Source organism: Pantherophis guttatus, chromosome 5 (assembly GCF_059756535.1).
Source record: "Pantherophis guttatus breed Tessera chromosome 5, ASM5975653v1, whole genome shotgun sequence".
In the NCBI taxonomy this organism is placed as follows: Eukaryota; Metazoa; Chordata; class Lepidosauria; order Squamata; family Colubridae; genus Pantherophis; species Pantherophis guttatus.
In genome coordinates, this window is record NC_142067.1 from 54,285,811 (window position 1) to 54,308,552 (window position 22,742).

Here is a 22,742-nt window from a genome sequence, read left to right on the forward strand (position 1 = left end):
TCATTTTTATGGCACAAAACTACCTTCCTAATTGTCTTTAGAGGATGTGTCCCCAGGGCCCCCACCTTTGTCTCATATCCAGTCTCCACAGAGTATATTATACATGTTTTTTGCTGTTAAAAGTAGTTTTTTCCCTTCTTCTCCTGAGACCTATCACCACAGTGTAGGCACAGCATGAACTTCTACCAAGGCTTGGTTAGGTCCACTTTTAGTTTTTCACCATCATTTTCTTCAGCTTCTCAGTAAACAGAGGAGCCTGTTGGGATCAATAAATGAAAGGAAGCCTCATGGAAGCATTACAGTGTTTGCCTTTCTTTTGATTCTTGAGATCAACAGATAAATTATCTTCCAGAAGTTGTGGAATCCTTCTGGATCCATTAAGTATTCTAAAAAAGCCTACTACTTGCATAGAAGTCAAAGGAGTTCATGACAAGATTCCTGTTCTTTTAATGCAACCTGTATGTGGCTTACTCATTGTTTAATCAAATTCTTGAATTTTTGACTTCTGGGCTCATGCAAATGAGTAACAGAAACCTGTCAACATAAGATACCTGTCAGCCAGCAATGGAGACAGTAGCAGAATAAACATTTTTACAGACAAGTATAATCTATGATTAAAGTGATCCAAAAAGAATTGTCATGAGAAAGACAAAATCATTCCGAATAATTTTTACTAATTTTATCTCTGGCAAAAGGCAAAATTTATGTTATTTACCACATTCTTATCTTTCACTGGCTCTCCAAACTCGACATTAAACTCTGAAATGTTATTTCTGTTTTCCTCTTAGGTTTTCTTACTGCTTTTTAAAAATTGTTTAAATTGTTTTAACCTGTAAAAATGAAGTGTTTTAATATTGTGTTTGACCAGCCATACGCTAAATAAATAAAATAAATTATCTTTCATAAATCTCTATGAAAACAAAAATTAAAGGTCAGTTATAACTCCTCCAACTAATGGATAGGATAATGTTTGTGGAGTATCAACTTATTCCTGTGGTGGCGCAGTGGTTAGAATGCAGTATTGCAGGCTAATACTGCATTCCACTGCCAGGAGTTCAATCCTTATGGGCTCAAGATTGATTCAGCCTTCCAACATTCCAAGGTTGGTAAAATGAGGACCAAGATTGTTGGGGGCAATATGCTGACTCTATAAACTGCTTAAAGAGGGCTGCAATGCACTATGCAGCAGTATATAAATCTAAGTGCTATTGCCATTGCTATTATTCCTCTGATTTCCCCAGATTCTTGTATTGTGTTCATTATATCTCTGGCCCTTTCTTCAACATCAAGACATCAATATTAACATTTCTGATTGAGCAAGGAAGATATGTTCAGAAGTTGAATTTAGAAATACAAAGAAAGAATATTGCTTATGACACAAATAATTAAATAAAGCATTTATTTAGGAACACATAAAAGAGAAGGAAGTGTATTAATACAGGGCTACTTTCCATTTTGCCACATGAGGTATGACTGGCTTTAAGTGACAAGTCATATTGATTAAAAATAGAGAATTCATACTTAACACTGGAGGTCAGTCAATAGTTAAAGAAAACAGAAAGGGCAAGTTCAAAGCTTCCACCTCTGAGTTTTGCCAAGGAAGTCTGAATAAAATAGCTTAATGAATGAAAAAAAGCGTGAAAGCTTTACATTTATATTTCTAGCTGAATCAGCAGTAGTTACTGCACAGCACTTCAGAGATCTGAAATAGGTACAAATTTCAGTTTTGAGTTGTCCAACTAATGTTGGTTTTATTTTATTCTCCCCAATATCATACATCCTTGGAGAGAGCAGATGACCACCAGCATATTCATAATCCAAATTAACCACAACATGGTTTTTATAAAAACAGATGTGCTTAATAATGACAAATCCTTTCAAGCGGTTGGCATTTTCCCCTGTAGTTTTTACTAGGGGGATGGAACAAGAAATTAAGAGTTTGTGACTGAAAATTGTTGTTGATGTTCCTAACCTTCAAGATCACAGTTTTATCAATAAAGTCTACAGTTTACAATAATCACATTTTCAGATATTTAAAATGATTAAATATTTCAAACTCCTCTGAATTTAGACATGGCTTCTTTTGGATAAGGAAAGTCCTCTAAATGTAATACCTTTATTCATTTATTTGCCACTACATGAGTCTTATAGGGCTCCTTCTAACCACCATCACCCTCTTCAATTTGATTTATTTATTTTTCAAATTTATACAGCCGCCTGTTTCACAAGACAAGGGAGGCATATAAGGGCATCTGGAGGGCTAGCACCCCTGAAAACTCTAACTGATTCTCAGATGATAATCATCCTTTCTGATCCAAATTCAATTCTTTAACATGTGAATCCATATCCTTCAGCTCTGAGACTATATTTGATTTAAAAAAGATTAAATTAGGTCATGCACGTGAGCTTCTTTTGCTACTTGGGAAGGGGAGAAGAATGTATCAGATAGAGAATGAGAACAAAAAAGGATGGGGGCCAGAAAGAGGGGGAAAAGAATGTGTTACTAAAGGATAGGGGTTCCCATCCATTTTGGTTCTGACCCTTGACAAGTGAGGCTCCAAGTAAAAAAATATAGCTTTCTCCAGTTCACCTTGGAGAACTCTAAATGAAACTTCAATTCAAGTGGTTGATCCACAGAGCCATCCTCTGACTCCTGAAATTTTGTTACTGATTTATGGTTAAGAGGAGACCATTTTGGAGATTTTGGTGATATTGGAAGTAACACATTTCAGCCTTTCAGGGTGTGCTGTCAAAGTATATCATTGGGAGAAAAAATATATATTGATACTGTAAATAAGTTAAAACAACTAAGAATGAGGGAAATGAAAAATTGTCTACAGAATTTGTTTCTCAAGCTGAAACAAAAATATTAAGAGCTGATGACCTGCCAAGATGCTCTGGGCTGGATCCAAAGTCATGCATGAAAAAAAAAGTTGCTTTATTGATTTTTCCCTATGTGGAATATAAAATGTATGCAAAATGCATTACTGATAGAATCAACACCGTTTAATCTGTATCTTCAAGGTCTTCGCAATCTCCCCATCTTATTGCTTTTTTTAAAAAAAAAAATCTTTGCAGATCTGAGTTTGCTAAAATATTACAAGCAGCGAGAAATGTAAGTTTTGGAATACGAAAGGGGAAAAAAAACCTCGCATGTGATTTCCAGATTTGGGCTCAGGGCTCATAAGAAACATGAAGCAGTCCAAAAAACTAGCCTTATAGCCCAAAAACAAGAGATAAAGACAGGATAGATCTATTGCAATCTTTGGCTTATCCTTGGATGCTTGGTTTATCCTTGGATTAGGTAATTTTATAATCCAGAAACTGTTCTTAATTATCTCAAGCAACAGATGGATATTCAGATTGTTGCAGATTTATCCACTAACATACTCAGAAAAGATTTATTGGTTGGAGGATTTATGGAGGAAATTAGATCTTTCTCTCGAGCCTCTCTCCAAACAGATACGTATTTATACATACTATAATACTCGATGCAGAGGGAGATATATCCTCCCCTTTTATATAACATCTTTAATTCCTTTTCCCCCCAGATTAAAATAAGAGAAAGTAGGGTCCCTGTGTACTTACCACATTCTATCTGAGAGTGCCTAATTATGTAGAATTTTTAAATCTTTTAACATTTCAGCTTCAGTCAGTTTTCCTTTTCCTCCCATTCTTTGTGTTTCAAAATATGCATATACAGTAGATCTGACTGTTTGCTATTTAGAATTTGCCATATTTTCCTACCTTTGAGATGTAAGACTAGATGATTTTCATAGGTAGGAGACTTTATGGGTTTATTTTATCATTCATACTGAATATTGTAATGTTTAAGACAAAGTTTCAATTTTCTGATTTTTTAAGCATTTCAATTTGCATTGTAATTTTTGCAAAATAATTTATTTTCAATGTTTTTGATTTTTTTTATTATTTTTACAAAAAGTCTCCCATGGAAATGGAAATCATATAATTTCTGGCATGGAAAGGTAAATGGCTGAGAGTGTAGCTGAATGAAGATGATTTTTCATAAACTGAAGACATGAAGTCTGAAGGGTGTTTTTCTTCCCATGAGAGAAAAATAATAATTTGCAATTGGATTTATTAGACATTAAGAAATGGAAATCTGAAATTTGCCAGAGAAGTAACAATTAAATTATTTTATTATTTTATTATTGAACAGGTGGTTTTGAACTTTGAAGGATATTTTATAAGTCTGACAGTTAAAAACTGAGAGAGCTGGATGACTTGAATAAATTTTTATGCCCTTCCAAATGGGTACCTTTCGTTTTACATAATTGTTTTTGGTAGTCTTTTTGGAGTACAGATCAGTGGTGGGTTGCTACGGTTCTGTCCGGTTCTTGAGAACCGGTACTAAAAGCAGCGGGAAGCTCTGCCCACCCACCTGGACGTCATAAGGTACGATCTGTGCCAGTGGTGAAATCCAATTTTTTTCCTGCCAGTTTTGTGGGCATGGCTTGGTAGGGGTGGTGTGGCTTGGTGGGCGTGGCAGGGTAAGGATACTGCAAAATCCCCATTCCCTCCCCACTCCTGGGGGAAGGATATTGCAAAATCTCCATTCCCACCCCACTGTGGGGCCTGCCAGAGGTGGTATTTGCCGGTTCTCCAAACTGCTCAAAATTTGCACTACCGATTCTCCAGAATCTGTCAGAACCTGCTGGATTTCACCCCTGATCTGCGCATGTGCAGAAGCGCGTGCACACGCTCCTGTTGTGAACTGGTAGTAAAGGTAAGTAGAATCCACACCTGGTACAGATGGACAGATCATTTTTCCTGTGGGATTTAGTCTAATTTTGGATCCATTTATGGATTGAAATAAGATTTCAAGGGAAAAAAGACATGATTGGGTTTGGAATATTCTCCATGTATACATCTCTGAAGTTAACTTACTGGACATATGCCAATAGTTTAACTCCAATAAGCAAGAGTATTCTTTTATATTTTCTCTGAAGGATACATATTCAAGACAGAACAATTTTTAAGTATTTGGATTGATGATTGGTACATGCAATAAGTTTTTAGGAAAGTGTAGCTCCTACGTTGCTGGACATATGTCAGCAATTTTTTTGAAAAACTGGTCCAGCCAGCCTTATATAATGAAACTTATGTAACAGTTACTTTGAAAACTAATAAAAGCCCTATAACAGTAGCTCAATATCTTTGCTAAATGTGGATGCTAAGATTTCAACAGCCATTCTAGCAAGAACAACCCAAAAGTTATTACCTTCAATAATTTCTCTATTGAAACTTGGTTTTGTGAAAGGGTGTGAAGTTGTAGACAAAATTAGACTTCAGTTTTTTATTTAGTTTTGAATGCTACAACTATTTTGGTATTATGAGATGCAGAAAACTCTTCAATATGGTAAAAATCAAATTTTCTGGTACAAATGATGAAGTTTGGATATAGCTTGTCATATTTATTTATTGGATTAAAAATGTTCAATTTCCAACTCCAGTTCTTGGGTAAAGATGAATGGGAATATTTTTACTCAAATCAAAATGTGACACTTGAAAAATTACTATGAGTAATTTCCAGTTTAGTTTTCATCCAGCATCCTGCCAATCAATCCCTTCATCCCTATACAAGCAAGAACATGTGTCACTCAGTTCAACTAGCAAAATATATAACTCGATGTTTATTTATTAAAAATTCAGCATACATATAAAAATACTTAACTGGTAAAAATAGGATAAAAGCTGGGAATGTTGTGTATTACATGAGTAATACACAACAATTTACACTAATACTGTATATCAAAAGGCATAGAACTTTCTAGAGCCACTGGGAACAATACTGCAGACAAGTGGCCCGCGGAGTCCCAAGGGGAGAATGGTTTTTGTTTATTTCAGCCTTAACTTTTTAATGTATATAATGGCAGCAGATAAATGTTGGAATGTAGGACAACAGGTGATCTCTCCTCTCCTTCCTTTGTGGTATTTCCTTTGAGGAAATACATCAAGCTGGCCTTTAGCTCCTTTAATGTTTAATTTGGTGCTTGAATCCCTGGAATAGTTGTTGATTTATAATTTGATTTATAAGCCTGCTCCAGCTGAAAACCAGCTCTGGGCACTATACAAATAATAACTATGAGTAATATACAGTTAACAATTAATAAATTCAGATCAGTATATCAATTGGATAAAGTAATGTTCTTTTTAAGACCTTTAAGCATTACAGAAGAATATAAATTATCTAATACAGATGAATGGCAATATATAGCTAAAACACTTGTTAGGCAACCTTGTTTTTCCCTGAGGTCCCATAGCTTCAGAAATTCTAAAAGCATTGAATGTTTGGAAAACAGTTATGGATGCCAACCATTTAACTATCTAGCATGTGAATAATATATGAGAAATCTTAACTAGTGAACCACAAAATTAGTCGATTCAAATTTTAAGAAATACTATGTGATATTTTATAAAAAAAATAAATAAATCATTGAATCCAGCAAAAATAATTTGGTGGTGGTGGTGGTGGTGGTGTTGGATTTCTCAAAGGATTTAGTGTAGGCTCTGATGATGAAAATTCTGATTTTTTATTTTTTTTTGTTACATTACTTTGAATATAGAGATGCTTCTTTCTGCTGCTGATTTATACCAGTTCTGTTTGTTCCAGGCAGAGCTGTCCCCACGTATTAAGGTATCTGCCTCAGGCAACTGATATGGGATAATGTGAATTTTTAAAAGTTATTGTTACATTTCTAGCGTTCAATGAGATTGTGAGATTTGAGTGCTTGAGTTGTAGAAATAATTTGGCTAGCTTTGAATACAGTACATCTTGCCCTGGGTTGGAAATGCCAATTCCTGCCTTGTATCTGCAGAAAACCTTAGGCTGATCCCCATTCCATGGCAATTGATGAATGTGAGCACAGGCCTTGGGTTCCCCCACTTGGTAAAGCAGTTGTTTCTCAACCCGGGCCACTTTTAATATGTGTGCACTTCAACTCCCAGAATCCCTCACTCAAGAATTATGGTTAGGGAATTCTGGGAGTTGAATTCCATACATCTTCCAGTTGCCAAGGCTGAGAAACATTGAGTAAGAAAATTGGAGGATGGGTCAGGTCAAGTTTGTTTTTCTCCAAATAAGAGGGTACTGAAAAGGTACTTGTAAATGTTATTTTATTTACAGATACATCTGTAGACTGTAAGAAAGTTCTCCCAATATGTTAACTCCTAACTATCTTTATATATATATGCTCTTAAAATAAACACTTTGTTGTTTTGTTTTGCACATCTAGGTGTCCTCCTAGACTCACAGCTAAGATTAGAGCAGCATCTGTCAGCTGTGGCTAGGGGGACCTTTGCACAGGTTCACCTGGTGCACCAATTGCGACCCTACTTGGATCAGGAGGCTTTCCTCACAGTCACTCATGCCCTTGTCACGGTTAGATTATTGCAACACGCTCTACATGGAGCTACCCTTGAAAAGTGTTCGGAGACTACAGTTGGTCCAGAACGCAGCCGCGAGAGCTGTCGTGGGTGCACCTAGGTACACCCACATTACACCAATTCTCTGCGAGCTGCACTGGCTCCCTATTGGTCTCCGGTCACAATTCAAGGTGTTGGTTATTACCTTTAAAGCCCTAGATGGCTCAGGGCCAGGGTATCTTCGAGACCACCTTCTACCGCATAGCTCCCAGCAACCAGTAAGATCCCACAGAGTTGGTCTCCTCAGGGTCCTCTCAGCTAAACAATGCCAGCTGGCGGGCCTGCAAGGGAGGGCCTTCTCTGTGGCTGCCCCAGCTCTCTGAACCAGTTACCTCCTGAGGTCTGGACCATCCCCATCCTATTGGCCTTCCAAAAAGCGGTGAAGACCTGGCTCTTCTGGCAGGCCTGGGGCCATTGATCTCGTTGTTGCGATCTGGCGAGATCCGGCCATGAATGGTGTGAATGGGTTTTAATTGTTTTTAATGGTTTAACTTTTAATGTTTTATATATGGTTTTTAAATGCATTGTAAGCCGCCTTGAGTCTTCGGAGGAAGGTGGCATACAAATTGAACAAATAAATAAATACATCACCTTTTTGTTTTAATCCTTCAGCCCTCTAGCTGGCAATCGTGAGTACATTTACCATATGTGGGTTGCAAAATCATCTTGGTAACCCTATTCATGAAACTCTCTTATCAAATGGCAATTACCTTCCAATCAATCTGCACTGAGGAAGCAATCTGTACTCTGGATCACTAACAAACAATCTTTCTAATAAAGACATTTTAATGATATTTATGACAGATGTATATTGCTTGGGAATGTTGGTTTCTGAGGCGACTAAGGCCAGTCTTCTCATCAATCTGTGATACTGGTGTTCTGCTACATTTGTCATCATTGCTTCTTTTTTCTAAATATCAGGACTTGTGTTAATAAGCACTCATGGTAAAACCAGAAAAATCTCATATATGGGCCATCAGTTTTCTATTCCTTTCGGTCAAAGTTCCCTGGGAATGGAACTGATTATTTAAATACGAATCTTTATCGATGTTTTTTATATTTGCACTCTAAAAATCACTTAGATGGCTCATTTGTTTGCACAGCCCTATCCATTAAAATAATAAAACAGTACATATCTGATTTTGGCAATCTCTCTTTCCCCTTAGTTTACATCCCAGCTTCTCCTAGTCTGAGGCATTTTTAAAGTGCTGGAGGGGTTTCCACAGGGGTGGAACAGGCAGTGCATTTCACTTCCACCAGCCCCATTGCTTTTACCTAAATGTGGATCCAGATGAATCACTATAGGTCTTTGCAATTTGCCAAATATATATGAAATATGGACAGCTTTCTCTGCTTTCAGAGACATTGATAAAGTAACAAAATGTTTCTCTCATTTCTATCCACTTTACAAAATAATACCTGACCAACTAAAATAAAGTTGACAAATTAAACCTCAAAACCCTGGGATAAATTGTGATTGCATATGAACAATGATTTTGCAATTCAAATAGTTCACATTTCTGCCTATTCTGTTTAACTTGCCAGTCAATATATCACAATCAAATTACAATTTCCATGACAGATTGTAAATTATAATGTTCCCAAATAGCAGGAACTCTAAATTGATTCCAAATTATAAGAGTTCAATAAAGGTCACCATTGCAATTATCTTTCCCTGGGCTTCCGTGTTGGGGAAAAAAAATACAGGATGGCATGATGTATTCCTTTTCTATATTATGAACCATATATTGCTACTTCCATAAGATGTTTGAGTTCATCTGAAAATCACAATTTATGAAAAATTTAACTCTCCTTTTCATCAAAAACATCTCTGAGACAACTTATATACCACTACAACTTCTTGGCATCACTGTAGCACACAAACCAACACAATCTCTTTAAAATCTGTCAAACAAACAAAAATATCTTGTACTCAAAGACGAAAGAACAGGGCTCATCAATAACATATAATACAGGAACTGTAACAGCCACTACATAGCACAACAGGTGAAATTTTGGAAGAATGCATCCATAAAGCATTAACTGTCAGACAGAAGACTTAAACATTACTTGAACCTTCATGCACATAGACAAATTCAACCACATTTTCCATTGGGAAACTCAACAATTGAGATCAAGCCAAATCCCAAAATTCAACGGAATTCCTAGAAGTTTGGCATTCTGACAAATCAGCCACCAACAGATACATAGAAATAAACCCTACTAACATTCCATATTAAAAATATAATCAACAACTTAGAAAATGAAATAAGAAAATGGGTTGAGAGAGAAAAAACAAACTATATATTTAATATCACTACAGTCTTTGTTACCATTATTTTAAGAACATATGTGACCAAACAAGTTGGGACTGAGTCAAAAAATGGGCTGTAATGATTTTTATCTATCAGAGTGTGCATTTGTAGCTAGAGGATTAGAAGCATCTCCTGATGACACAATAGTCTTAGTAACTTCTTCCCTATCTCGCAAGTTTTAGATGACCCATAGTTTGCAATAAAAGAAGAAGAAAGTAGATAAAACTGCTTGTCTCTGAGGGCTTCTTGCCTAGCTCACCAGATCTAATGGCGTGGGTAGGATTCTCTCTGTTTAATAGTATCCTCCCAAACGCCAATAAAAATTTCTAACTCTGCAAGAATGATTGTGGTGAGCCCCTGCATCTCTCTTTAGTTTCCACCCTGCTGTCATTTGGTGAATCCTTCAAGACCTGGATATTTTCAAGGACCTGTAGGTGTCTGAATCCCTACTTGCAGTTTTCTTTGCTATGTCTTTGGTTATGTAGTTGAGGTGATTGCCTCAACCATTATTATTATTATCTTATTGTTTATACTATTCATTATTTTGGGTTTGCTGGTTTTTACTATGTTCACCACATAGATTATAGTTGTGAGATAGACCTCAATATAAATTGTTATGATAAATCAAGGCATCTCAGAATAACAGAGTTGGAGACAACCTTGGAGGCCTTCTAGTCCAACCTCCTGCTCAAGCAGGAAACCCTACACCATTTTAGACAAATGGCTGTCCAGTCTCTTCTTAAAAGCTTCCAGCGATGGACCATTCACAACTTCTAAAGGCAAGACATTGCACTGGTTAATTGTTTTCACTGTCAAGAATTTTTTCCTTAGCTCTAGGTTTAATCTCTCCTTGATTAGTTTCCATCCATTGCTTTTTGTCTTGCCTTCTGGTGCTTTGGAGAATAGGTTTACTCCCTTTTCTTTGTGGTAGTGCTTTAAATATTGGAACACTGCTATCATGTCACCTGTAATCCTTTTTTTCCTTAGACTAGACATACCCAATTCCAGCAACCGTTCTTCGTATGTTTTAGCTTCCAGCCCCTGAATCATCTTTGTTGATCTTCTTTGTGCTCTTTCTAGACTCACAATGTCCTTTTTATATTGTGGTGACCAAAACTGGATAAAGTATTCCAATTGTGGTCTTACCAAGACATTATAAAGCAATACTAACACTTCACATAATCTTAATTCTACCATTCTGTTAATACAACCTATGCTTGCATTGGATTTTTTGGTAGCTGCAGCACACTGTTGGTTCATATTTAAGTAACTGTCCATTAGGACTCCAAGTTCTTCTCACAGTTACTGGTATTGAACCAAGTTTCACATAATCTGTACCTGTACATTTGGTTTTTCTTGCCTAAGTGTAAAACTTTACTTTTCTCTCCACTGAATTTCATTTTATTAAATAGGGCCCAATGTTCAAGTCTATCAAGATCCAACTGAATCTTGAGCCTATCTTCTGGGGTATTGGCTAATCCTGCCAGCTTGGTGTCACTGGAAATTTGATGAGTTCCTCCTCTATTCCCTCCTCTAAATCATTTATGAAGATATTGAAGAATACTGTTCCCAAAACAGAACCCTGGGGTACCTCACTGCTTACTTCCTTTCGTGTAAATGTAGTTCTAGTAAGGACTACACATTAAGTGCGGTTTTTAGTCAGTTACAAATCCATCTGGTGCTGATGCTGTTTATCCCACATTTTTCTAGCTTGCCAAGAAATAGGTTGTGGTCTACTTTGTCAAATGCCTTACTGAAATCCAAGTAAACTATATCCATAGCATTTTGCTTGTCAACTAATTTAGTCACTTTGTCAAAGAATTAAATAAGATTTGTTTGACATGATCTCTATTGATTTGTGCATGCTGACTATCAGGAACTCATTCAGGATGAATGAAATCAGCCATGGGGTATTTTCCTGATGTCTTAATATATGCCAGAAATGGATGAAACAATGAACTTTTTGTATGATTGGATACCCACATTTACTCCAATCCATTCAAATATAAATTCATTCTCATATGCTATTCTAGTACTATAGCTATTCCATGCATTCATTTCTAAACTGCATTCAATGATTACAGCAGTCTACAATTAAAACAGAAAACCCTAGAAAGGTCATACTTACTGTACATACAGTTTTCACCAACATACATATTTTAGATATCATGATATAACTTTCTCATATGTGCACATTTTGTGTGTAATCTTCCCCTACATATACATTTTTGTATGTACTTTCTGAGTTAACAACTGTTATGCAAAATTTGGAAAACTGAATTATGACATAAGTTGGCTTGTTTGAAGCATTTGCCAGTGTCGGTTCCTCTTAAGATGTATGGTCTTCAATTCAATAATTCTTAGCAATGGTTTTCTGGCTTCGGTATTTGGATATTGACATTCACATGCTTGGAAAGTGTTGCTATTGAGGAAGTTGGCTTAAATATTTCAATCAAATAAAAAACTTTCCACATTTTATATACAGTATTTTCATTACCTGGCTAAAATCTATATGTGTTCTTGAATATTCAGAATATTCTATTAAAAAAACTGAATAGAAATATCACAGTAAAATATTGTTTCCAGACTAGTTAAGTTCAGTTAAGCTTAATGGTTGTTATGATTTACTTGTTATGATTTAGGTCTCATTAACTGGAATTAATGACAATTCAGTGAAACTAACCTATACATGATTCAAATTGATTCAACGCCTTTATTATTATTCTGTTACACCAAGTTAGCCTAAGGAAGAAAATGCTTCAGATCAATATTTTATTTTATTTTATTTATTTTTTTACAACAAAAGTTTTTATTTTTTATGTTCAAATAACCAAACAATACAAAATGAATTATTATACATCATTTCCCCCCCAAACCCCCCTCCCCAACTCCCCCCGACTTCCCAGAGCAAAAACAGGATATAGCATTTAATAAACATAAGCTAAAATATACTAACTACTACAGAATTCAAAACTCTCTCACACTCGTTAACTCCCCCTTTAAAAATTCTACTTCAACCTTCCTTTTATAAATTCTCTTATCACATTTCACATTTATAAAGAAAAATAAAAACCTATAATCTTAATTTAAGCATTTTAAAATCTCTCACTTCAATACATTAAAACTACAATAAAGTTCAAAAAGTTATCCAATTTTAGTTAAACCTTTTAACATCATAAAAGAATCTCCCAAATATAACCAATCTTTCTTTCTTTCTATATTTTTCCCCTCCTTCATACATTAAGAAAACATTCTCCAAAATATAAGTTTCAAAACTTTCAAGAAGTTATCCATCAATTTTTAAGTTAGCCATCTTTAAACTTCAGTACTTTAAAACTACAATAAAGTTCAAAAAGTTATCCAATTTTAGTTAAACCTTTTAACATCATAAAAGAATCTCCAAAATATAACCAGTCTTTCTTTCTTTCTATATTTTTTCCAGTCCTTCATCAATAATACTTTCTTCTTCAGGATTAGTTCTCCCCCTGCTTTTATTTTCAAGAATTTTTTGGTTTGAAATTGTAATTGGTGTGTCTTTGGAATTCGTTCTCTTCTTGGAGTTGTTTCCTTTAAATTGAAACCCCCATTTCGACTCCTCCTGCATTTGTAGTCAATCAGTTCGTTCCTTAAATATTGATTCTGTCTGTAGAGCCAAAACTTGTCAAAATATTTATCAACTTGCAGTAAAGAATCTTCTTGCTGTTTTTCAATTAATTGAATGGAAGCCTCTTCCAAAACCTCTGTTTTCAGTGTAATAACCTCTATTTTAATCCCGACAATATCTCTTTTGTCCTCCAAAGTCACATTATCCTGATTACTTTCTTCCTCTTTTCCAGTCAGCAAGTCATTTTTATTCCCCAATTTAAAATCTTGAATAGTTCTTTTAATTATCTGCCTTATCTCAACAGTAAAAGATTTTAAGAAATCTTTTAAATCCTTCGCAGTCACCTCTTGTGGGTTTGCTGACTCATATAATCCATCTTTGATTTCAGCCATTTTCAATTGCCTCTTTATATTTGTATTAATTCAGCTATCAGGTCGTTAAATCCAATTATTTTCCACACAAATTAAAGATGTAAATTAGTTAAAATCAGTACCATTCCACTTCCACTTTAAATCTTTTTCTTGAATAACCCGATAGCTTTAACAATGTTACTAATGTTAACAAAGACTTTCATTTATAAGTTTCATTTTCACAGGCGCCATCTTTCCCTTTTTAAACAGAGTTAACATTCAGTACTTGCATTTTTATCCTCCTGGATTAACTCTGCCAGCATCTAAAGTCCAAATTCTTTATAATCTTCAATTTGCTTTGCTGGTGTGGTCGCGACGCTTCGGTCTGCTTATTTTTAAGCAGACTCGTCCTGGCTCTGGAGCTTCAAAGGGCTTTCAGGGAGCTCTCACCCTGCAAACCCCAGGCTTAGAAAAAAAAGCCTGGGGGTCTAGGGGAGCTCTACCCAGACCCTTCTGCTCTTCTCTCCCCCTTTTTCCCTGGGGGAGAGTTTTAAGCCACTAGATAGCTGTTTTTCACTGTTCTAGCGGCTATATGGAGACACGGGGCTGGAGCTCTTGAAAGGAGCTCCGTCGGCGTTCACGGAGCCACAGGAAGTCCAGATCAATATTTTATATATAATGGGTCAGACTGAGAATGTATTCAGTGAGAGTTACTTCCTGGTTTATTCCATTGTAGCTTTATCTTGGATTCAGCTCTTCATTTTCCAAAAGTTGGTAATAATAACACGGAGGGCACGGAATTATGTGGGAAGAGATTATAGCTGAAACTGACATAGTGATTTACATAGAAAATTTTGGTCACAGCCATTCTGTGTTTTCTTAATCACATGAGAGTTTTTTTTCCTTTTAACTTTGCCTCCAGCTATAAACCAGCTCAAGCAGAAGAAACCAACAGCAGCTGCAACATCCTTAGGTAATACTGCATTTTTTCTATTGCTGTCTTTCATTCAAGTAAGAAAAACTTATAAATAATACACCTATCTTTCTTGCTCATCTTTAACAGCTCTGGTATATGCTACTTCTTTCGACTGATAAATGCTGGCTAGTTCTTTCAGTAAGTTGCCTCCCACCCCCCACCAGGCTGCTGTTCTCAGTTTTCTAACATCTCTGGCTATATATAGCTAATTTGTCTAACTGAGAAGGGGGCAAAAAAAAATCCCTTTACTTTCTGTAGGGAATACCAGGAAAACAGCAAATATCTCCATGGAAACATGTTTCTCAATCTATCAGTCTCCTGCTTTACTTAAAACATGACCTGTACAGGGAAGACTACTGTTCAATATTAACACAACATTTAACACAATGTCTATTTTGTATACCTGATTAGCTTACCTTCCCTAGGTCACGAAGATATGATTTATTTTTAAATATCTTTAGAGAAACTAATATTCTCTCAATCCCTATTAAAATGGATCATTTGACTTTTTGCCTGCAAACATGTCACATATGGGGGTTTCTATAGTAACACAGGCTACTGGTTTAATTTGAAATTGTAATGTTTAGACACAAATGAAGATATGTAATATGACTTACAAAAAATACATTTTGATTTGCCATTATGGTAACATGCTGACCATCAAATTCTGGTAAATAATACAATAATTTAAAAAGACTTATTTTTAATTTTCTAAAAGCAATTTAAGATTTGGGTTTTTGTTGCATCAGTTACTCTAAAAGTGATTTTCTATGTATTTGATATTAGAGGGTTTTCTTTTTTAAATTATTCATCTAATAACTGTAGGGAAAGACAGGTTACCCATTATAGTTTAAAGCATCACACATTTCATAATCTAGGGCAGAACATTTAAACAGTCTTTCAGGATTCCAGTGCTAGGACAGTTTAGGATTTCAGAACTAATTATGCATGTATGTGGTCATTTCAGCAATAACAGTTAAATAAAGTTCATCAGTTTATGCATATTACATTTGCTCTTCATTAGGCACAATGTGAACAAACTGGGAAAAAAAGGGCTGTGGAAGTCGGTAGAGTCCAATCATAGCCTTGAAAATTCTACAGAGAAGCTAAGAAAAGGATATTATAGCATTTGCTAAAATTGCAGATAGGTTGTTCTAATTACTAGCTTTTAGTTGCCTGGATGGATTTAAATGTTGTATTGATACCAGACCATCAGTAGTTTGAATTAAAATTTGTAATTGTGTTTGTTTATTTAATCCCTAGAATAGCTGTCTGCCTTGATTTCTCTCTCTCTCTCTCTCTCTCTCTCTCTCTCTCTCTCTCTCTCTCTCTCTCTCTCTCTGTGTGTGTGTGTGTGTGTGTCTCATATAAAGAATGTGTGTGAAGCTCTTGGATCACCCAGTTCTTTTTTCTTTTAAAGGTTTTTTTATTTTTTACACAAACACACACACAAACATACAATGTATTTTTGTTGAACAGAGTATTTGGCCGGTTAACAAATTTAAACAATTTTAGTCCTTTCAACTAAAATTACAATTTCTATACCTCCTTTTTGCCATAATATTTATTTTCATCTATTTTTTTACCAATATTACCCTTCATTTTCACCTCTAATTTTAACCAAATTCCATTTTCCCTTCTATTCTATATTAAATCCCTTCCCATTATCATCTATTTTTATATCCATCATCAAATTAATTAATTATGTGATGTTACAGTTATTTAATTCTTGTAGTAATAATAAAACCCACTTATTTTATAACATACATTTCCTTAACTAATACAATCCAACATTTTAATATAAATCAATTAATTATGTAGATACCTTTTTCATTTATATATTTGAACCAGAAGTATTTTTGGATTACCCAGTTCTGACTCTGGTCTAAAGTGAGCCATTCTTCTTTCTACTGCCATACATCCCTAAAGATTCTTGGCTGCAGTTTGAGTAAAGGGCCTAATCAGAAAACTATGATGCCATGCTGGTGTCATCACAGCTTTCAGTGACTATTTCTATAGAGGAATAATGATGCCTTGAAGGCCAAGCAGAATTCCCTTCATCCCAACAGTCCAGCATTTTTTCAACATAAATGCACACAAAATGTACTGAACATGTCTTTCTGTTGGTGGGGGCAGGGGTGCAGACTAGCACTGTTTTTTATCTGTATGGAACAAAAATGAGGTCCTTCGTTTGGTTTACAAAGTTGTCAGAATTCAGAGGATCAGGCAATAACTGAACGACAATTTTTGCATTTTTATGTTGACCAAAAGGACCATTAATTGGCTCTTGATGTTCTCTGACTGTTCTCAGCTTTAAGAGAATGGCAAGAATGACAGATGGCTTCAAAATTCTGTGGAAGTATTTCAGAGATTGCTTTGTAGAAGTACTTCCATTTGTACCTTCAGGGGTTCATATTTCATTTAGGAATGTGAACTGGTACAAGCTGGTCTAAAATCAGTTCTTTTCACATTTTTGAGCAAGGAAAAAGAAATGCATAGCTGCTAGCTTTAAATGATCTCCATTCACAAGTAAGTGATGCTAAAATCTCCTGCTCCCTTTCCAGTCAATACCATTGTTTTCATCCTCAGGTTCACTACTATGGGGAATAGTTCTGTCTAGAAGAAGAAGAGCTCCATGAGAAGTGAGATGAGTTACAGCAGGAAGAGAAGCAAAACCCAAAGAGAAGAAAGGAATATTAATTCTCATGCGTGAATTGTTTTTAAATGTCATTCTACAATTCATATGTGATTAAGCTAGATGGTATACTCTGCTATAAGAACTTCAGTGAACATACCAGGCTCCAGTGTTTTCAACCTCAGCAGCTTTAATATGTGTGTACTTCAACATGGCTGACTGGAGAATTCTGGGAGTTTAAACACACACGTCTTAAGGTTGCTCAGGTTGAGAAATAATGCCATGTTCTGAAGAATCTCTTTTGAATTCCTATGAAGCAAAAAAAGTTCATAGTTAACTGTGTGAAAACATTCAGCAGATACTTTTCTAATAATTCTGTGGAAAAGACAAGGGCTACTGGAAAAAGAGAAAGGGGAGTTTTTAAAAATTAATAATCTGGGGCAGTAACTAAACTAAACTTTTCTTAAAAGAAACAATAAAAATTGTCTTTCTTTTCCTCTCTGCTCCATCTTTTTTCTTCTTCTTCTGTATTTTAAGAGTTGGAAAGACTGTCTTTTATGGTCTTCCAAGCATCCAGCAGAAGGATCCAATAAGAGATTGTGGGAAAGCCAGGAAAAGGATGGAAGACAACACAGACATAAATAATCAAGAAACAGTGGTTCGGTCAGTTGATAGCTTTTATCTTAAAGGGAAATTAAGCCCAAGTGGGGAGAAATCTGAGAAAAAGTGTTTCAAATCACTCAGAGGCTTTACCATAAGTTGTTGTTGTTGCTGTTAGTTGTGAAGTTGTGTCTGACCCACCGCGACCCCATGGACAACATTCCTCCAGGCCTTCCTGTCCTCTACCATCCTCTGGAGTTTATTTAAGCTCACGCCAATTGCTTCAGTGACTCCATCCAGCCACCTCGTTCTCTATCGTCCCATTCTTCTTTTGCCCTCAATCATTCCCAGCATTAGGTTCTTCTCCAGTGAGTCCTTCCTTCTCTTTGGTGGCTAAAGTATTTGAGTTTCATCTTCAGGATCTGGCCTTCTAAAGAGCACTCAGGGTTGATCTCCTCTAAGACTGACCGGTTTGATTGCCTTGCAGTCCAAGGGACTTGCAGGAGTCTTCTCCAGCACCATAGTTCAAAGGCCTCAATTCTTTGGCACTCAGCCTTTCTTATGGTCCAACTTTTACAGTCATACATTGCAACTGGGAAAAACATAGCCTTGACTATACACACTGTTGTTGGCAGGGTGATGCCTCTGCTTTTTAGTAAGCTATCTAGATTTGCCATAGCTTTCCTCCCCAGGAGCAAACGTATTTTAATTTCTTGGCTGCAGGTGATCTTGGAGCCCATTTGGTAACTCTTGGAGTTACCATAAGTAACTCACTATAAATGAGCCTAGGAGAATCCTATTACAGTTTTCAAGGTACTATATTAAAGATACCTTACTAAAATTCCTTAAACCTAACAGACTCAGTGGGAATGATGCTAAATTTTTATATAGATTACTTTTGGGGGAGAAGTGAGAATGAAAGATGACTATCTTTGTACTGTCCTAGGGGTTAAACTACTTCACATTTAGGTACACTGCAAGGTGGGTGAAACAATTTGGTTATTATATATGGCTGAAAATTGTCCTGAGTTTAGAGCAAAGACACCAGCAGAAAAAAAGAATCAAAACGCTATTTGAAAGAATGGCAGATTAATTTCATAGCGCTACAGCAGTTTTTTTATTTTATTCTGAAATTGTAAATATCAGGATATATTAAAATTACACATACTGCAGTTAATTACTTAAATAATCACTTGATTATGTAGGTTCACTAACAAGACCTAATTAAAGTATTGCTCTAAATAATGTAAGAGCCATTCTAGCTTTCTGAACAGGAAATGATTTGTTTTAAGAAAAATTAATTGGAAAATAATTACCCCATCCATGTTCTATTGCAAAATGAGTAAGTCCTTTGTGACACTTGACAAGATGACATCCTAGAACTTCCCAAGAGCAAATACTAGCTTGATGCAATGTCTGGCTCTGGAGAAGACCATAAACCAGAATAGATGTGACACTCAATTCCATATAAATGAAAGCAATGTATTATCAAGGGGTTGTATGCTCATGACATTTCCAAGATATAATATGATATCACGTTGAATCCTGAGACAGATATTTAGATACATCAATTACATGCATTTTATATTCCTCTTGGTGATGAAGTACGGTTTTCAATTGTTTTCTTTATGATTGCCTAGCTAATACTACTAATCGTGTAGCTAAGAACAGATTCATTTAATTTTTTGACTTGTCTGTCTGACTGTCTCTGTCTCCTATCTCTCTATCAATCTATCAGTCTATCTATCTATCTATCTATCTATCTATCTATCTATCTATCTATCTCTATCTATCTATCTATCTATCTATCTATCTATCTATCTACCTATCTATCTCTATCTCTATCTCTATCTCTAACTCTATCTCTATCTCTATCTCTATCTCTAATCTATCTCTATCTCCATCTATCATCTATCATCTATCATCTATCATCTATCATCTATCATCTATCATCTATCATCTATCATCTATCATCTATCATCAATCATCTATCATCTATCATCTATCATCTATCATCATCTGCCCATCTCACAAGCAATGGTATAAAATAGAACTATAAGCTGCTAATAAATGCATTAAAATATGAAAACCAAACTAAAACAATGAATAATTGATGAAGGGATGTTAAAAGTAGTGGAATCTCTATGCTAGTTCATCCGTCCCCGGGGATCCCCTGACCTCCGGAAGCTCAACAGTGACAAGACCAATCCCAACTCATAGGGGAGAAGATTCATTCGCATGAATGCCACAGTAGAAAAGGCCTGCTGCCTAGAGCCCACCAAATGTAGCTCGCTAGGCAACAGAATTTGTAACAAGCCTTCCCTGCTGGATCTGGACAAATGAAATTGGAGAAAGGTGGTCCTTCAACCCACTCCCATGCCAAGAAGGGCTTTAAAATTTAACACCAGATCTTTTTAATTATTTAACAGATATAGACACAGTCCATCTTGAGACTCTTGGCAGTTTACAAATATAGCTATAAAACCATATAAAAGAGATTCAACTAAATGTGCAATTAAAACAGAATGAAAAACAGAAGTTAAAAGCAGAAGCAGAAGCAGAATAAAAAATGAGTTAAAAGCAGAAGAAGCAGCCTCAGGTCCCCAACCAACCCCATGCTGGAAATAACACAAGGTGAAGCTGAAAGCCCGAAGGTACCAGTGAAATGCAAAAATGAATTCATAGTTTTGTGTTTGGATCATGCAAAACCCAAAGCTAAGTTCTTAGATGGTATATTTTTAAAAGCTAGCAACCAGAAGCACACTGATGAAATGATGAAATTCCTACTCTTTGGATACCTGGTCAGTTTCCCCTCCTCCAAAATCATTAACTTCTTGTTATCAATGGGCCAAAGGCCAAGGTTGTCATCATAATAATGTCAAGTTATGTAACCAAACACATCTGAACACTGAAGAATGAAGTTAACATCTCCTGTCTTTACGAATGAATTTCATTAACCACATTTGGTGTTTTGCTGACCATCTAAGTCGATTAAGAGTGAAAGCAATGGTTTACTTTCTTTGTGGGTATTGGGAAAAACTGCTAAAATATGAAGACATTCACCTCTCTTTTTAGCCTCTGTGAAAAAACTTGAATGGAATGTATATGATTTTTTTTGTAAGGAATGTCATTATTTCTAGAAGTACACAATTTGTACTGAGAAGTTAGTAGCTTGCCCCATATTATGCTAAAAGCCAAAAAAGAGCATATCTCTAGTCACACAAATGCTAATGTTTCACCTGAATTATGTCCCAAATTCCATAATCTAAGTAGCATTTCTGCAAGAGTGAAACTGTATTAAGCTGTGTGCAACTTCACTGATTTAAAGGATTTAAAGGTTCTTGCCTTTCAAAAAGGAATATGGTTAAATTTTACCTTTGGGATCAGTTTCTCTAAATCCCTATTTGCCCTTATCTTTAAAACAGAGTTTACTGATATGGATGCTAGCCAGCGACTACTATTATGCAATTATCAAATTGCATTTGTTTTTAAATTGCTTTTTAATTACATTAAGCCGCATCCTGTAATAGTAATTTCTTATTGGGTTCTTTAGTCATATAAAAAGAAACATTATACCATTCACTTTTAAAAGCAATGGCTAGTCGGCAATTCTTTCACATCTCACAACTCAATATGTGACAGGAGGCTATGAACCTTGACTGGCCATGATCGGCTTATATTCATCTTAAGTTATGAGATGTGACTCCCTATTTATGGTTTTGAAATTATTCATGGCATCTATGTAACCATGTAACAAAAGATGCCACCTTTTGTGAGGAGAGGCATCTCATAGAATGGGAGAAAAGTATTATTTGGGTGAATTTATCTCCAGGAGAGTATTTTTCCCCTAAATATAACCACTGTAGCAAAATCAAGAATTGATCTTCCTGTATGTACTCACTCATTGATTCTGTCAATTTGGCCATCTTTTTCATTTTCTGTTTGAAATCCTCCTAGAGGAAGAAAGCAAATAATAAAAACAACCCCAAATAAATGTTTATGGGAAGCTTAATATACTAAATTAGACTATTAGTCTATATAGCTCAATACAATCTCTGTTCACCACCGTAACGCTCAAAGGCTTCAGATAGCACTCTTCCCAAGTCTTGGAGATACCAAAGGTAAACTTAGGAAGTTCTGCATTTGAAATTTTGTTCTTCCTCTAAGATGTTTTGGATGTAATTTCATTTGCATGTTGCATCAGTCTATAATGTGGTTTGTTGGGTTTTAATTTTGCATGATGTGTTTACTCAGCCATCGTGGTTTGATAGTCATAGTTTGCAAGTTAGCATCACAGGCAGATTACAACACTATGAAAGATTTTATAAAATAACATTGGAGGCAGGGATTCCCATATTTCTGAACCTTGCCCTAGCTCAGCAGTCCCTAATCTGGGGGAGGGGGTGTGGACCTGGCATGTGGGGAAGAGGGGATGGTTCGGGCATCCACACAGCTCCATTCCTCGTGTCAGGGGAGCTGTGCATGCATGTGTACTTGCCTGATGCTTTTTGTGTCCCAGTTCTGAACAGGCTGCGGCCCAGTAATGGGCCATGGCCTGAGAGTTGGGGACCCCTGCTCATATGAAAAACGAAGTATTGAGCACATGTTTAAAAGAGAGAAAACATTGTGGGGAGTTTTTATAGTGTTCTGTTAACCAATTCGTTCTTTGAGAAGTTGTTCTTTAACTTTGATTTATGATTATCTTTAAAGCAGAAGTCTAGCAGATTTGTATAGTAGTTTAGGTATTACAATTATATGATTCTATCACATTTACAGAATGTGGATTTGTTTTTCTTTTGAAACTGCTTCTTAGACA

At 35.8% G+C, this 22,742-nt stretch overlaps 1 protein-coding gene across 2 annotated transcripts in view; it reads right to left on the reverse strand.

Annotated features, from left to right (window-relative positions):
* Positions 1-22,742, reverse strand: part of KCNJ6 (potassium inwardly rectifying channel subfamily J member 6) — a 109,125-nt gene that overhangs the window by 55,166 nt on the left and 31,217 nt on the right. The window contains exon 2 of one of the 2 annotated variants that reach the window (XM_034402117.2): positions 21,828-21,879. The exons of the other annotated variant lie outside the window; for it this stretch is intronic. Within the exon in view, the coding sequence (XP_034258008.1) occupies positions 21,828-21,861 (34 nt within the window). The 5' untranslated portion in view covers positions 21,862-21,879. The remainder of the gene's footprint in view (positions 1-21,827; positions 21,880-22,742) is intronic. 2 annotated transcript variants of the gene reach the window in all.